Source organism: Dermacentor andersoni, chromosome 7, assembly GCF_023375885.2.
Source record: "Dermacentor andersoni chromosome 7, qqDerAnde1_hic_scaffold, whole genome shotgun sequence".
NCBI lineage: Eukaryota > Metazoa > Arthropoda > Arachnida > Ixodida > Ixodidae > Dermacentor > Dermacentor andersoni.
Genome location: NC_092820.1, coordinates 167,156,960 through 167,174,445, shown reverse-complemented (window position 1 = coordinate 167,174,445; position 17,486 = coordinate 167,156,960). Strand labels below are relative to the sequence as shown.

The 17,486-nt window shown below is 44.2% G+C and overlaps 1 protein-coding gene across 1 annotated transcript in view; it reads right to left on the bottom strand.

Moving 5' to 3' along the window:
* LOC126533295 (uncharacterized) overlaps positions 1 to 17,486 on the bottom strand; it is an 88,637-nt gene that overhangs the window by 59,155 nt on the left and 11,996 nt on the right. The window contains exons 11-13 of the mRNA XM_072289552.1: positions 16,711 to 16,755; positions 15,179 to 15,214; positions 13,707 to 13,769 (exon numbers count right to left, since the gene is read on the bottom strand). Of these exons, the coding sequence (XP_072145653.1) occupies positions 13,707 to 13,769; positions 15,179 to 15,214; positions 16,711 to 16,755 (144 nt within the window). The remainder of the gene's footprint in view (positions 1 to 13,706; positions 13,770 to 15,178; positions 15,215 to 16,710; positions 16,756 to 17,486) is intronic.

Sequence of the window (17,486 nt, the reverse complement as noted above, 5' to 3'; positions counted from 1 at the left end):
TTTCATAGCATCAGCCTTCCTCTGCACTATTAAATTGATCTGTCGAGCTTTAAAGCATTGCCATATTCAACCTATATCAGTAGTGATACCTCTCCGTAAGAGACAAGATTTACTCATGCCATAGGCACCACACGCATCGGACCCTTAGCCAAATACCTTACCCATTGGCGCAGGCGCTTTAGTAGCCACCGGCTGAAATTTGTAACATGCTGTTCTAGCAAAACTCGCCATTCGGTTGATGGCGTATACATTATATTGACCTGTTAAACTGCTGTTCCGAAAACACTCCAGCGCCGCTGGTAGGTCTGTAACCTTGGTTATACGAGACCTAGTTAGGTACGATATCCACTGGGTTGAAGCCTGAATTATCTCTTAAGTGACCTAGAAGCATTTCCGAAGCACTCTGGAACGAGCGGTTGAAAGTATGACAGTCGGACAGAGTGTTTGCAGAATACATCAAATAACAAAGTGAAACGAGCCGGTCGGTGAGCTCCCGACATGCAGCTTGAGGGAATGATATCATTGCTTTCGGAACAAAGGAAGGACGTGTACTTGTGCTATATTCCAAATAAGGAGGATAAGGAAGATTAAGAGAGGTAACTTCCTTTTTTTTTCGTTCTAAGGAGAGTTGTGACCTTGTCATATACTTCCGGTTTGATGTCGTACTGCCAGTGTAAGTATTTTTTTGACAGTAAACTGATCGGTCTATAATTTTTCAAGTCTTTGGCATCCCCTTTCTTATGGATTAGCATTATGTTAGCGTTCTTCCAAGATTCCGGTACGCTCGAGGTCATGAGGCATTGTGTAGACAGGGTGGTCAGTTTCTCTAGAACAATCTGCCCACCATCCTTCAACAAATCTGCTGTTACCTTTTCCTCCCCAGCTGCCTTCCCCCTTTGCATAGCTACGAAGGCTTTCTTTACTTCTTCCGGCGTTACCTGTGGGATTTCGAATTCCTCTAGACCATTCTTTCTTCCATTATCGTCGTGGGTGCCACTGGTACTGTATAAATCTCTATAGAACTCCTCAGCCACTTGAACTATCTCATCCATATTAGTAATGATATTGCCGGCTTTGTCTCTTAACGCATGCATCTGATTCTTGCCAATTCCTAGTTTCTTCTTCACTGCTTTTAGGCTTCCTGCGTTCCTGAGAGCATGTTCAATTCTATCCATATTATACTTTCTTATGTCAGCTGTCTTACGCTTGTTGATTAACTTCGAAAGTTCTGCCAGTTATATTCTGGCTGTAGGGTTAGAGGCTTTCATACATTGGCGTTTCTTAATCAGACCTTTCGTCTCCTGCGATAGATTACTGGTATCCTGTCTAACGGAGTTACCACCGAATTCTATTCCACACTTCTTAATAATGCCCATAAGATTGTCGTTCATTGCTTCAACACTAAGGTCCTCTTCCTGAGTTAAAACCGAATGCCTGTTCTGTAGCTTGATCTGGAATTCCTCTATTTTCCCTCTTACCGCTAACTCATTGATCGGCTTCTTATGTACCAGTTTCTTCCGTTCCCTCCTCAAGTCTAGGCTAATTCGAGTTCTTACCATCCTATTGTCACTGCAGCACACTTTGCCGAGCACGTCCACATCTTGCATGATGCCAGGGTTAGCGCAGAGTATAAGGTCTATTTCATTTCTAGTCTCGCCGTTCGGGCTTCTCCACGTTCACTTTCGGCTATCCCGCTTGCGGAAGAAGGTATTCATTATCCGCATATTATTCTGTTCCGCAAACTCTACTAATAACTCTCCCCTGCTATTCCTAGTGCCTATGCCATATTCCCCCACTGCCTTGTCTCCAGCCTGCTTCTTGCCTACCTTGGCATTGAAGTCGCCCATCAGTATACCGTATTTTGTTTTGACTTTACCCATCGCCGATTCCACGTCTTCATAGAAGCTTTCGACTTCCTGGTCATCATGACTGGATGTAGGGGCGTAGACCTGTACAACCGTCATTTTGTACCTCTTATTCAGTTTCACAACAAGACCTGCCACCCTCTCGTTACTGCTATAGAATTCCTGTATATTACCAGCTATATTCTTATTAATCAGGAATCCGACTCCTAGTTCTCTCTCAGGAATGGCGCAGACAAATTTGGTCGAATGAATGAAAATGTCTTGCTGGCGAAGTCGGCTGCCGATGTCAAAGGAACTGGTGCATGAAACGCCATGGGTATCAGATAGGTTCGCGCAGTGGCGCCACTCTTTCCGATACTTCATACCGACTCCAGTGCAGTCATATATACAGGGTGTTCAGGTCCAAAAATATTGATTTAAGAAACAGGCTCCTTCTAAACGCTCGGAAAGATCGCTTCGAAGAATTTCTTTCTAGTCACATAACGTCAGCACTCAGTTCCTAAAGCAGTGTTGTATTAATCACCACCTCAGCGCCTGTTCTTGTGAGGCAGTTGGAGTGGGACTTACTTGAACCACCCGTCACAGTAATCCCTGATCCGCCTAATCCGCCTCCGACACCACCTGAAACATTGAAAAAAAAAATGCAACAGGGAAGTCAAAATAAAAGGAAGGGGTTGCTTGTCGTGCAGTGCTGGTAAAGCCCTGCTGAAGAAAGGGTTCGCAGCTGTCGGTGGTCACCTGTTTTTCGTTGGTGAAGTATGTGACATGTTTGTATTTTAGAAGGTAAATACCGATAGATGAACACAATTCTCTGATGAGTACATTTTTCTGTATATTTATTCGAAGTAATTTTAAATAGTGAATTATTGAGCTCACAAACAAAGAAAAATAAATAAAATGGTTTTGTTTGTTTGCGAAGTTGATAGTTGCTGTGTTACGTGTGCTTGTTCCGACGTAAGACACGCCTATCGCAACTTGCATGCGGGGATTGCTTGACGTGCAATACTTGTTTGCTGTGCCTACAATCTGTTTATTCGAACTTGTGGTGACTAGCGCACGAGCGCGATATTAAGGTATTGCAGTAAAACACGTTGTGCGGCTAGTTGATGCATAGTTTTTAAAAGACCACTTGACACTTTCGCCATGGGTATATAATCAGCCGCATTTGACTTAAATAAACAGAGCAAGTAGCACCTTGTCCCGTCTTTGTTCCTTCTTAGTGTGCTGTGCCTGTTGACGCTTCATCTTTTGAAAGAACGCGATTTTAAATTTATTTACATTTTAATCATTATTTCATGCTCCTTATCTGGTTTCTGTCTTTGATTAATTGATTTTTTGTTGCACTTTGTACCACTGTTGTTTGAGATATTCTGTCTTGTTTTCTGTTTTCTGTTCTTTGTGTAACACAAATGCACTATTACTAAAGGAGTAATGCTGTTCTTGGGCACTTTCAGAAAATAAATAAATGAAATGAGATGGTTGTTTGGGCCGGTTGAAATTTTATGTGTGTTGTTTCATGAAGCCGGAGAAGGAGTAGCCGGGATTACGTGTGAAGCCAAACTCTCCTACACGCACGATCATAAAAGAAAACAGGAATAGAAAAGGGAGCTTGCGAAAGCGAAAAGCCATAACATGGGATGTCACTGGCACGGGAGTTATGCAGCTATCAAGCAGTCTTTTTATGGCTTGAGCCTAACTGTCTGTCGATTCAACGCCAGTGATTGCTGCTACACGGGTAGCGTACACGGTCGTCTAGTGAGTAGTCGTTTAGTTGACGGAGTGGCGTGTAATTGCTCTACAGCACTGGCGAACAGCAACAACTGCATAGAGAAGATTGGACTCAAGGTAGACTATGCTGGCGGAGACTCGGCGAGAAGTGCCAGCATATGCAGAGTCACACAGAGCGTTGCGTGACAAGTGTTGCACAACCGAAAATGAAAGCTCAGGCCGTAGCACGGTATGCGTAGGACGAGGCAGGACGAGTGGTGGTTGAACCATTCAGACAAAAAGAGGTGGGCGGTGATAGCAGCAGCCACAAAACGCCAGTCTTGTGTCATAGCAAAGACACCGTAGCCAATAGCCGCAATGTATCCGTAGTGTCGGAACAAACTTGTCCGTACAAAATACGCGAACGAGACATTGGCGTAGTTAAATGTAGTAAATGTTTTAAATGTAATATTAAGGAAAGTTGAAAGAAGCAATATGAGGTGTTTTATGCATCTATAAAGATGCTCACTTTTTAGAATACTCAGCTGTCGATCGCGACAATCGCGTTCGTTGTCAAGCATAACTGAAACATTTCTACGACGGCTGATTTCGCCAAGTGGCATCGATACAATTATTTTGATTCGTTAACAGCTTGAGAATATTGTACGCGGTGTGCTTGATTTCATTTTCATGAAAAGGTTCCCCGTAAGTTTGGTCTGATGACCTGTGTCTGGTCACTGCTTTTGCCACGGCTCTCATTTAGCTCTCCAAGCATGAGTGGAGCATTACAGTGCAACCGTTTTTAACCAGCCGCACGCGAATGGCAGCATTTGCATGCACAAACGCGCGGTGAGTTGGTCTAGCATTATGTTCAGCAGTCCATCCACGACACAAGCTTTAGTACTCTAATTAAAATTTACCGAATCTAGAAAAAACGCTCCGACGTGCTGCACTTCCTTCTACATCCAAGCTGTTAAGCTCTAGTTTGTCACTGTTTTTTATGTGCGCATGCGTTAGAAATAAATGCGGCTAGATTCAGACGGAAGTCAAGGGCCAGCACAAGTGGCTCGTAGCCCCATGAGGCAAAAGCTTCAAGCACGCAACCAAGTAAATTGAACAGTGCATACATTCTTTGGAATCATGCATACAACATTCAGAACAGCATACGTTTCAGTGAAGAACAAGCACGAAACAATCATCCTAACTACCTAATTGATGATAAGGTGCTCCTGATAACAAGGCGATGCAAGTAGCACTCAGCGCATACGTTTCCCGGTAAAGATTACCATTGCGCAAGCGGCCGTCGTCACGGCACGGTGAATTCCAAGTACACATACAATTTGAGTCGCCCGTCGAAATTTGGTTTCATTAACAATAACGCGCTAGCAATAGTAGCTTGATTAGGCGCCACCATAGCAAAATATGGTACAGGCAAGTCAGAAGACTGACGAATTAAAAAATAATGCCGCACAATACACATGCTACCGTCCTTGCTACCCACATTACTAAATGCAATCAGAGTACAGAACAGCTCCCTGACATCTCACAAATTTCCTTCAAAGAACTACAAAGAGCGTTACTGGGAACACTTCTAGCGTAGATTCATTTATGTTTGTGCGAAATCTAGCTGATATTTAATTTCATTTGCTACTTATCGTAAATGTTGTTTGCGCAAGTTTCTAACACGCGGCATACGCAAGCCTGCTTCGTCTGTACGTGTGTCATGTACAATGCATTTCATAAACTTTGTTTTTGACAACACTGCTGCTCTGCCGACGTGTGTACAGGTTGGCCAGGTCCTCTCAAGCTGTTCGATGCCTTTTTATTTCCTGGCGACCCGCAACGTTGTTGCAAATAAACTCGATTCAATTCAATTGAAGATATGTGTCAATGTTGCGCACTGAGTTACGCTAGACGAATGGTGCAATTAGGCGTCCTTTTCTTTTTCTGGCAGGAACAAAGAAGTATAAGTGACGAAATTTTTTCTAGTCCCGAGGAGTTTGATCCCCCGCGCCGGTCGCGGTGAAAGCGCAGTTCTTTTTCTAGGCGTTGGTTGAGAGTGAGGCTGAATATCGAGAGGTAGCCTGACGACTACGACACGATAACCACTCCATAAAAACGATGGGGTAACAAAAAAATCCATGGACAAACTTAGGCGAATATTCAGGTTTGAAATGTTCTCGAATTAAAGAAATTATAAAGGGGAGGGAGAAGCGGTAGTTTGTAGATTTAAGCTGTTCAGGAAATCTTCGATTTTGAGAGAACACAAACAAACCGAACGGCGCTTTTCCTGCTCGATACGAGCGCCCAGCTTCTTGAGCGCATTTGCAATGTTTCGTTATGTTTCACTTACGGATTGTAATTGCCTTCCTGCAGCGCGACCGAATCTACAGATAAGCCGGCGCTCTTCTTTTGGTTGAGTCGAGTTCTCGACAAAGAGGACCGCCGCGAGAGATAAGGAAGTGTAGGTGCTCAAGGGAGAAGTCGTCAACTGGCTCGTCTTATAAACATCCCACATAAAAAAGAAGAAGACAACTACTTTGATGCGATGCACACTAATTATCATCCAGTACGCTACGCCCATGGCTGGGCATATTTATATAGTGTCGCAGATATGTCATAAACGCATATGCCAGGCGGTCCTTGCTGCTTAGACGAGCGATTAACCAGGCGTCGGCAAAGGCGCTGCCAGTCAGTTACTAGCTTATCACCTGCAAGCGCAAGAATCCTTGGCGCCTCAGCGATAAGAATGCACAAGAAGAAAATGAAAAGAAAGGATTGTTATTTCTGCTGTGCGAATAGCAGTAGCGGTCACCTTAATAGGGTGACCACATCTCTTTCTTTTATTTTCATTTTCAAGCATAGCGAATGTTGAAATTGAAAGAACCGCTAGGTGATAAGATAGCGAAAACCGAAATAAACCTACAGTGTTCGCTATTAGCGAGATCCAGATTTACAGGAAACCAATCGTTGCACAGTACGCAAATAAACAGAATAATCTAGCGCATCGCTTGCAGCTTCTACGCTTTGAACACGTCGAACGATACTTAATGGCATCCAATTTGCTTGCTCCGATAACTATACGTCATATTTTAAGCATAGAGCCTATGTACGTACATGGCTAAAGGATGGGCGAAAAATTTATCACTGTAATCGTTTTAGTGAAACAATCTAATTATAATCTAAGGATGGAAGTTAGTATTCACCTGTACCACCAGCTCCTAAGGCACCGCCTGCAGCACCACCTCCTAAGCTACCACCTGCATTTCCTAAAGCAGGGAAAGGGAGAAAAAACGCCTCGTACGGCCAATAACACTGTGTTGAAAAAGCATACACGCACAATGGAAGCAGGAAAGATACTGTGGAAGTAGGTGTCAAATAGCAAAATCAAATTGTCTGGTGCGTGATATTATGGAGAACTACTTCGTAAAAATGCCGAAAAAAATTATCATTGATATCTTTTTACGTTTTATACTTCGAGACATAACTACGTGTTAATTCGGTTCAGAATTCACGCAATCTGTACATTACGTATTATTCGTTAAACATTTATCGCGGTATCCGTTATGGCTTATACCAACAAGCAAACTGAGTAGCGCTAAAAGGAGAAACATAGGCACGAGGCACAGCACACGCCACGAACTTTTAACTGATTAAATTGACAAATGATATAGTTCTATTATGTATTTCAATACAGATGGAAACCATGGCTTAGCATCCTGGCAAATACGACGTCTTTTCATGACTATACGCGAAGGCCAGCTCCTTTACAGATAGCGAGAAAGCAGTGCAGACATTTGTGAGTGAAATTATGAATATTTGCTGCTTAAGTAGAACGTGTTAACTGCTCATTGGCTTTGCTAAGAAACAGGCTTCATTGAATAGTAATGTGTATGAGCTATTTTTGACTATATGTCCGGCCTTGGTTGTTGCGCAGAATAAAAATATAAATGTACGTACGCCTCTGGAAACAAACGTGTCGAAATTTACCCCAGGTGTTATCGTTTTCATGGGCGCATGCGTTCCTTTAGCGCTACCAACATTCCCGGTGTGACGGACGAACTAGCGTGATTTATTGCTTTAGTACATCTATACGCTTCGTATTGACAGCCGTGCTCAGCTGAGACACCTGGTCGCTCTCCTCCGCAGCTAGGGAGGCGAGTGTAATCAGCATTCCTTCCACCCGTCCTAAAAAAAATCACAACCAGTGAACAAAGATGCACGAGTTCGAGGGGGATCGTCATGGAGGCGTTCTGGAGTTGCAAGATATCGAATTTCAGAATTAGAGACTCGCTGGCTAAAAGAAACCAATTTTCGTGAAAGAAACAGAGTTCAGAACGAGTACTAGTAAACGGCAGCGTGACCCTCCTGCTCTACGTGCCTTTAATTTGGCGACCGGTGAAGTCGTGCAGGTTGCCTGACATACCTGATATGCCACCGCCGGTGGTGCTACTGCCGATACCTGAAAGAGGAAAACAAAAAGAAACGTGTAAATGGCTTCTATTTCAGCTTTCGCAAGATCTGTCGCGTGATATAAATATATATATAGCGAGTGTTTTCATGGATCGGGCAGTTCGACAGGAACATCTGGGATGAAGGCGCACGTATGAAAAACGATGCATTCATTTTTGACACTTGCGCCGCGCTCGGTTCTTGCTCAGGGAATTCTTGGTCACTCTTAGTCAGTTTCCCTGCTGAATGCCCGACCCCCGCTGACACGTTGCAAATAAAGACATCGTTTCTATCGCGATGGCAGTTACATGAAGAGACCAAGATAATTTTCGCCGTCATCGTCACCGTCAGCGTCGCCGTGAGGTTCCCTATATATTTAGATACGTGTATACTATAACCCGCGCCAGGATATCTGACATATGGTATATGAGTGTTACCATATTTCTATGCCATTCTATCACTAAAGTTGCTGATAGCGGGTCTTACATTCCTGACAAAATTATTCCCCAGAAGTTTGGGAATGGCAGCCCACAAACAAACGACATGGAAAAAAAATACACCGACAGCGCTTCCTCTTTCTTAATCTTAGATATTCTCAAATTGAAGTACTAAAAGTGCGAGGCAATGACAGAACTCACACCTGAAGATGTTGTAACTTTATTGGCGCGGCTGTGCACTACATTCGAGACCGGTCCTCGGAAGAGGTTTTAAGCACACACGATACGGAAATGTGGTTCTATTACAATAGGCAATGTTTTGAGTAGGTCATGGTTGGGAAATGGTCGCCAAAGCGAGCGCATCGTTCTCCCTAGCTCCACATTTGTCGTGCTATTCCCGTCTCTGCTGGGTACAAATGAGACAAGCTGGCGGTGTGAAAGCTCCTAATCTTTATTACCACAACCATGCAATGATGAGTTGTCGTAGGATATTGAACGGAAGTGGTTGGGGAAGGCCCCACGTAGCCTTAGTCGACGAAGCCGCTTGAACGTTGCTCGGCGTGCTGTCCTAGAGGCGGTCAAATTAGGCTAATTTGTCATTTTTTAGGCAATCGGAGAAGGCGCAGCTGGTCTTCTCGACAATGTGCCTAATTGGCAGACGGCTAATTGGACAATGCGGTGGAATTTAACGTTGTCTAGAAAGTCACCGTCGGCCAGCTAATGTAAAGTCCAAATTTTAGTTCATGGTTCATCCTTGTCGCTACTTATAGAGCCTTGATGAGTAAGACAATCTCATTCTTTGAGTAGAACTTGTTGCTGGTCGAGTTAGTTGAGATGTACTGAATGCTTTGTTGCGCTAACAGGAAATCAAGATTTAGGAGAGAAACTAAGAAACGATTGGTCAACATGTCGTATCTTACTTTCTCTCCTAAGTGTTTTTTTTCATGTTAGCGCAGCAGTGCATTCAATAAATCTCATTCCTTGATGACGAGAATACGCCACTGGTTCGTAAACAGAGGTCACTCGCTTGAAGGCGTAGGGATGACTTTTTCAGGTAGCATATCATATTTTCACATTATCGGCGCACACCGTATGGATAGGGAAATTAAACTTCACCGGCTGATCTTCCCTTTAACTCATTCTAAAAAAAAAAAAACGCAGCGTTATCGTTATCCTCAAAATATAGATTGTTGCTTGCATTGCCCATAAATTATATGAAAACTTCAATAATGGTCTATTTCATGATTTGCAGCAATGACAGTTTCCGCAAAGATATGCTCGTTGTCGTTATCTGAACTCCACGAACCACCACTGGTTTCCAGATTGATGTTCGTCGAAATATTTTACTACGCAGGAATTAGCTGCGTCATTCCTTTTGAAAGCTTCGAGGTGGTCAGGAAGTCTACTTTTGATCTCGCATTATAGGATCTATCGCCTCACCCTTTTGGTCAGAAAGTGAGTCCCATCATTGTGTTTGATTGTCTGATAACTACATATACTGATTTAAACATGTATGCCCATGAAAGGTGACATAAAATATCCCGAGAACCTTGATTAATTATACCGTCCTCTATAGCTTTGAGGAACTTCTAGCGCATTTGCTTATACTATCGTGCAGCAGTAGCGTACGCTTTCGTTAAAAAGGTAAGAGGAGTATTTTCCTGGGCCACCCGTCAGAACAATCCCTGGTTTTATTACTGCACCATAGCCACCGGCGCCTGAAAGTAATTAGTGGGAAGACTTGAGAAACAACGAACTTAAAGTGCACTAGGTTCGGAAAAACTCATTTCAATGCTGATAGCCATCATTTAGTTACCTATCTCGTTCCATGCGCACTTAGTAAAACTGAAAAAAGAAAACAAAAATTCTCGAAAAAGAGTTGCGATAGAATGAATACGTGATGGTAGAGGACAACAACCAACTAATCCACAGGGCCTGTGATGGAGGTGAAGTGAAAGGAACCGTTCTGTCAGCCATTAATTCACGCCGGGATTCTGGGCGGCTGCGTCCTTCTTTTCCAGATGGATATAAAGATGGCGAGCACCACTGTCAGACATAATATGGATTCCGACACAGTGATGAATGCCCGCGACGACATGTTAAACAATTCTGATTGGTTAAAGTGTGTTTCGTGTCTACTTGTCAAAAGATGGCGTCTAGATTATTCGAAAACCGCAGTTTTTATTTGCATCCACAGTAAAACGTTAAACTATTGGTATTCGGTTCATGCGAATGGTGCTCGCTTTCGTAAAGATGGAGGCTAACACGCGAACTTACCTGAAATGACAGAGACGCCAGGTAATCCGGTGCTTCCTGCAACGCCGCCACCTGCAGCGCCTATAACAGGAAAACATAAATAAACCGTAACTGTTCTGCCTGCCGTAAAGAAAATATTTCGTTTGAAAACTTGTGCGCAATTCGTAGATCAAGCAAACTGAAAGTTAATGCTGAATGCTTTAATTTGCTTTCGGTATCGAAAGCAAAGAAAGTGTTGCGGTAACGACATTAGCCGAAACATTCAGGAGACAAGATTTAGTCACGCCATAAGCACCACACACAAAGGACCCCTACCCTAATATCACCTTACCCGTTGGCACGGCCGCTTTAGTAGCCGTCTTCAGAATTTTCTTATAAGCGGCTCTAAAAAATTCGGACTGTCGGTTGGTCGCGTATACACATTATTGACATCTGCCGTTGCTGTTCTGAAAGCACTTGAGCAGTGCTGGTGGGTCAGTAAGTTTGCTTCTACCAGACCGAGCCCGGTGCAATAACCGTTGAACCCCGATTTATCCCCTTTAGGAAGAGATCACTTGCAAACATCCTGAACTATCTCTTCAGTGCATAGAAGCGATGCTGGAGCACTTTGCGTCCCCTATTCTCTTTTCCCAGAGTAGGGTAGCCCACCTGGCTCAGTTCTGGTTAATCTCCCTACCTTTCGTTTATCATATGCTCTCTCTCTGCCTCTCTTGAACAAGCGGCTGAAAGTATGACAGTCGGCCAGAGTGTTCGGAGAGTGCATCAAATAACAAAGTGACATGCGCCGGTCGTTGAGCTCCCGACATGCAGATTGAAGGAATGATATTGGCACGTGGACTTGTTTACCTTTTTCAAATGAGCGCTTTTCACCGCCTAACAAATGTTATCGCTCAGCGCAGGACGCGCTTGCATGTATCAGGAGTTTCTGGAATGTAATCGATGGTTCTATCCGCTGTCTGTTGGCGGCGAACGCTGCGTAATCTGATTGCATGTATGCAGTACGTGAATATATTACGTGACATCATGATTGCTTTTGGAGGGAAGAAAGGACGTGTACTTGTGCTATATGCGGGTAAGGAAGATAACGAAGATTAAGAGAAATGACTACCTATCTTTTTCGTCATGAGGAGAGTTGTGAGCTTGTTACATAATAGACTACCAGCTTTGGGTCGCATTACCATTGTAAGAATTTGAATATTAGAGCGTCGGGCCACAATTTAATATTGTTAGCGTTGGCTATCCTAGCAACGCAGCAGGTGGACTTCCCTGAACGGCCTGACACACGACTTCCGCCAGAGGAACCGCCATACGAACCTCAATTGGAAGAACGAAATCCCAAATTTGTGATCTTTGCTCCATGAAGAAGGAAAGAAAGAAAGAAAGAGAGCGAGCGAGCGAGAGATAGATAGAGATCTAGAGAGAGAGAGAGAGAGAGAGAGAGAGGAAACATCGCCTCTTAGGAATGGCGAACACAGATTTGGTCGAAGGAATGAAAATATCTTTCTGCCGAAGTTGGCTGCCGAAGTCAAAGGAACTGGTGCATGAAATGCCATGGGTAACTGATAGATTCATGCAGTGGGGCCACTCTTTCCGGTACATCATACCGACTCCTACAGCGCAGCCATATATACGGGGTGTACGGTTCGAAAAATATTCATTTAAGAAACAGGCTCTGTCGAAACATTCGGAATGATCGTTTCGGAGCATTTCTTTCCAGTTACGTAACGTCTGCATTCAGTTCCTAACAGTTCCTAAAGCAGTGTTCTGTTAATCGCCGCCTCAGCGCCTGCTCTTGTGAGGTAGTTGGAGTGTCACTTACTTGATCCACCCGTCACGGTAAGCTTTGATCCGGCTAATCCGCCACCGACACCACCTGAAACATTGAAACATTGAAAGAGGACATAGAAAAGGAACAATTGTTATTTCTGCTATGATGAAAGGAGTAGCCGTGACAATAATAGGATAACTGCATCGCTTTCTTTTATTTTCATTTCAGTAAAAGAAAAATTGCACAAGAGGAAAGCCGGAAGCGGTGGAGGTTTTGGAGAGATGGGAGAAAACAGAATGTACGAACGTGATGGTGGGAACGTTTATTGCAATAACGTCCGTTTGAAAAGAGAGACTCCATTGTTAATTTATTCTACTGGGCAAGCATTAGGCTCGCAATAGGAAAATAAAATCTGGTCATAGAACAGGTCCTTTTTACGTGCAGTTCCAATTTACATTTCAACACCATCTTTCATTGGCATCACTAACACAAGCATAGAAATGTTATCTCAGCAACCCCCGTACCAGTATTGCCTAAGGAGGTGGGATATAGGCACTCACCTGCACCACCTCCCATTGCCCCGCCGCCAGCTCCAAGGCCGCCAGCAAGAGATCCTGAAGCAGAGAAAGCAAACGGTTGATAAAATGATTCGGTTGATGAAGTGTGCGCACACAATGTGGAGGGAAGGGATACAATGGTAGCACAGGTCTTTAGATAGCCAAGTGAAGCGCACCAGTCGGTTAGCGCTAAATATGCACGTCAGGTCTGTGTTGGTGTTGTGAGTAGTTGCAATAGCAGCGGCGGTCATACTTGTTGCTGTAGTCATGCCAGATACAGTGCGAGCCTTGCAACAGGCTGTGACGTTCCTCACTATGCTTGTTAGCATGACGGGCAGCTGTGAAAGCTTTGACGAGAGGAAAGCATGGTCAATATTGAAATTGAAAGAGCTTATAGAGTGCGTTATTAGCTTGATTCAAGTTTGCAAGAAAGCAATCAATGCACGGTGCGAAAATAAAAAGGACAAACTAGGACACGGCTTTCAAAGTCTACGCTTTTACCGCTTTGAATTACACTCGCATAGCATCCAGCTCCTTTGCTTCAATAATTCGAGTTCATATTTTAAATATAGAGCCTACGCACGTAGATGGCCAATGGAGGAATTTATCCCTGTAATCGTTTTAGTAAAACAGTTATAATCTAAGATTGGATGGTGACAATCACCTGCACCGCCAGCTCCTAAGTTACCGCCTGCACCACCAGTCACTAAGTTACCGCCTGCACCTCCTGAAAGAGAAAAAGGAAAAAATAAAACCTTTGATGCTGTCAGAAACATTGGGTTGAAAAAGCATACAAGGACGGTGGGACAAGAAGAAATACAATGTTAGTAGGCCAGCGAAGTCGATTTGTCTGGTACGTTGTCCCTTAGCGTGGGCAATTGCTTCGTGTTCACATACCGACTGCCTGTCACGAAAGTTGCGTTGATGGTCATTACTACCATTCTGCTAAAATTAATTCAGGCCACGCAGCTCTACACTTGACGCCCAGTTCCCGTCTACGCTATGCATAAATATGATACGTGAACAGTTCATGTGAAATATTCTCATCTGTTTTACCACAAGCCCGTAATGATGATTCATCGTACGGTAGTTTATGCAAGGGGTCTTGAATAGGTCTCCCCCATGCGTAGTCGGCGAAACTTCTTCAACGTTTCTCGGCATGCTACTATGGAAGCGGTCAAAACAGGCTGTCTTGGCATTCTTTTAGCTAATCAGAGAAGGCGCAACTGATTTTTCCGCCAGTCGGAACTGAAAAGATGGCTCATTCGACAGTGTGGCGGAATTTGACATTGTCCAGAAATTCACCGTCGTTCAGCTGGCATAAAGTCGGTATTTTAGTTCACGGGCCGTATTTTCTCTTTGCTTGAAGAAAGCTTGATTAATGTGTTCGGTAGCAAAGTCAAACAATCATTCTTTTTGGATGATAAAGATATGCCGCAGGTTCGTTAACTTATGTCATTCGCTTCAAGACATAGGAATTAATTACAGAGCTATCAGATTTCCACATCACTGGCGCACACCGGGAGAAGAGGTGGAACGACCTTCTGCGATATAGCTTCCCTTTGATTCATTCTAAATAGCCCGGCATTTCGTTAATCTGAATATGCATGTAAATGTTCGCTTTGCCAATGAAAGCTGTGAAAATTTCAATTATTTCCTATTTTCAAATTCCAGCATTGATAGGTTTCTCTAAGATATACTGATTACCGTTACCTGAACTCAACGCACTACCACTTGATCCACTAACTCTTCCGCCGTATGCGCCACCGGACAAACATAAAGCGGGAGGAAATAGCAAATGAAAAGGCACATGGTTTTTAAAATGTTGCAGTAACAAAACGGCACGTGCTGTGTGTAAATTGGTGTTATGCCCACCATTTTCAGCGCTGAGGAACAAGGGATGCCTCATTAATTCTCATGGACAAGCAAATAGATGCCCAGTATTAAAAAAAAGCAGTCTGGCTGTGCAACAGCTTCTTTATACTGTGTTGCCGTTAAGGATAAGATTTACGTCCCTCCTGTAACAATGACCTCCACGGGCATTCCTAATACGTAATGCGAAAGTTTTGTTGCAGTAGCCCTCCTATATATCATACAGATGGAAAAGCTTATTAGGAAAGTGGGATCTGCCCTCACCTGGACTACCAGCTCCAAGGCCACCAGCGGTGGATACTAAATAAGTGTGAAAGAGAACATTCAGCGGTGAATAAACAATTCAGTCGGAGAAGTAAGCCGTCTCAGTGTGAGAAGAGGTCAGAAGTTTATTGACTGGAAAAAGGCAGAGATGTCGGCAGGAAATTAGAGTATCTGGCATGCTACTCTGAGAAAGGGAAAGGGAAGAAGAGAAGAAAGAGGGTCAGAATGGCGGGTGATGATGGTGGAAACGAGACGAAAGGACACATCACAAAAGTTCTACCATCACAAGTGCGAGTCCAGGCCCGTGTCGCATAAGAAGCGTGAAAAAGCAGGCATTGCCTCTATCGTCTGCCAGCTCTCCGTCCTTGCGCCCCCCCCCCCCCCCCCCTTCCCTTTAGCAGGGGGTCCTAAAGTGGTCTGCGGTCTACATACTTCAAGGCAGCTACCAGTTCTAGTCTTTTGCGTGCGCACACGGGGCACACCACGATTTGCAAGTACTTGCGCGGAAGATCGACGCCTAAACGTAATCTGTGTATTAGGTGTGTATGAGGGCGTGGAATTCCACGTGAGGGAGAAAATTGCATAGCCGGATCCAGCCTTTTAAGGCGGAGGTTGCAGGTGTCTGGCTGGACCTGGTATCTTCTCGTCGCACTGCTCATTCTGTCAGGAGGCACGCGATATCCGGTCTAGAGAACGACAAGAAGAGGTAGATTGCTAGCCTAATTACTAAGGCAGCAAAGTAAGATAGACAGGCGCTCGAGCGTAAAGTGCGCGACGAGTTCGTTTTAACACGATGACTCGCTCTCGTGGCCGTTGTGGTTATGCTCGGTAACGTTGTCATACCAGATGCAACTCGAATATGGCAATCGGCTGTAACGCTGCCATAAAAAAGGAAGAAAAGCTTAGATACGGTATAACTTCCCAATCTATCATTTCCATTTTATTCATGAGATACTACGGTGGGGTGTTTGTACAGGAACAGGCAAGTTTGTATGGGATAATTGGAAATGGGGTTTGTGAGGCACATTGGTTATCTCGCATCGGAGGAACCATCGATCCAGAGCGAAAGCCAGCATGGCAACGAGCTGAAAAAATAATAACGCACTGAGAAAGTGCATTACGTTTCGTGTTTTTTAGCCTGTATAATTTAGCGCGGTTTTCTTTTGGTGCTGGTTACGCTTCTAATCCTGATCAAAATTTTCGCTGCAGCTTCGGCCATCTAACGTAGAGCATTTAAACTATTCTATTTCTTCTTCTCATCGTTAATGCAAATCATGACGTTTTGTAATCATTTGAAACCCCCGTGCTGTTACCTTTTTCATCTTCAACTGTAAACCCGCCTGCTGTATGTACTAAATACATGATAACTAAATACCAATATGAATGCCTTTCGACAGCTGCTAAGAAAACTAATTTCTGCGGCGTGAAAGAATCCGGCCTTGGACATTGCAAAGGGGATAGGCTCGGTGAGTAGATAGAATGCTAGCATACCATGCAGTCGAATTTCTTAAGAAAGTGGGAGCTGCGCTCACCTGCACCACCTGACAGGGTTGCACCGCCACCTCCAAGGCTACCACCTGCAGAACAAAAAAAAAAAGAACGGGTGGGAAGATAGGGTGACGACTTGCTGATGATTGTGTCTTGAAAATATCGCGCCGATGCACGGAACGAAAACAGCCGGAAATTGAAAGAAAATTTCGAGCACCCCACTTCTTGGAAGAACTGATTAATCGTCCCTCTAGGAGGCAGATGAAACAGGCGTGGTACTTTCGCTCAAGAAGCGTAACGCCGGCAGCGCGCTAAGTTTCTGCGCCAGTGCGAGAAATTCGGCAACCCCTCGAAAATTCCGAGCACAGAAACGCGCCTCTCGGCATATGTCGCTTAGCAAGAAGGGGAAAAATGACACAGGGGCCGTGACGTTAATGACACGGAGGCACCAAGCTCATTGTCAAGCACAAAAGATCCGCGTCAGTGACTGGCGACCATGGAGCAAAGGAATAAATCCGCTCGCTTATGCTCGCCCGACGGTGACGTCGTAACAGCCCCATCATTCACGGGTGTTCGCTAGGGGCGTGACAGTAGCGCTCATCGGCATTTCTGTCGAGGTTTTCGGATTGAGGTTCATTGGAATTCTTTACTACGGAGGAATTAGCAGCGTCGTTCCTTTTGAAAGCTTCGAGGTGGTCATGAAGTGCGCTTTTGATCTGGCATTATAGGATCTATCGCCTCACTCTTTTTTGTCGGAAGGGAAGTCCAATCGTTATGTTTGCTTGTCTAATAACTAGTTCGAGTGATTTAAACATGTATG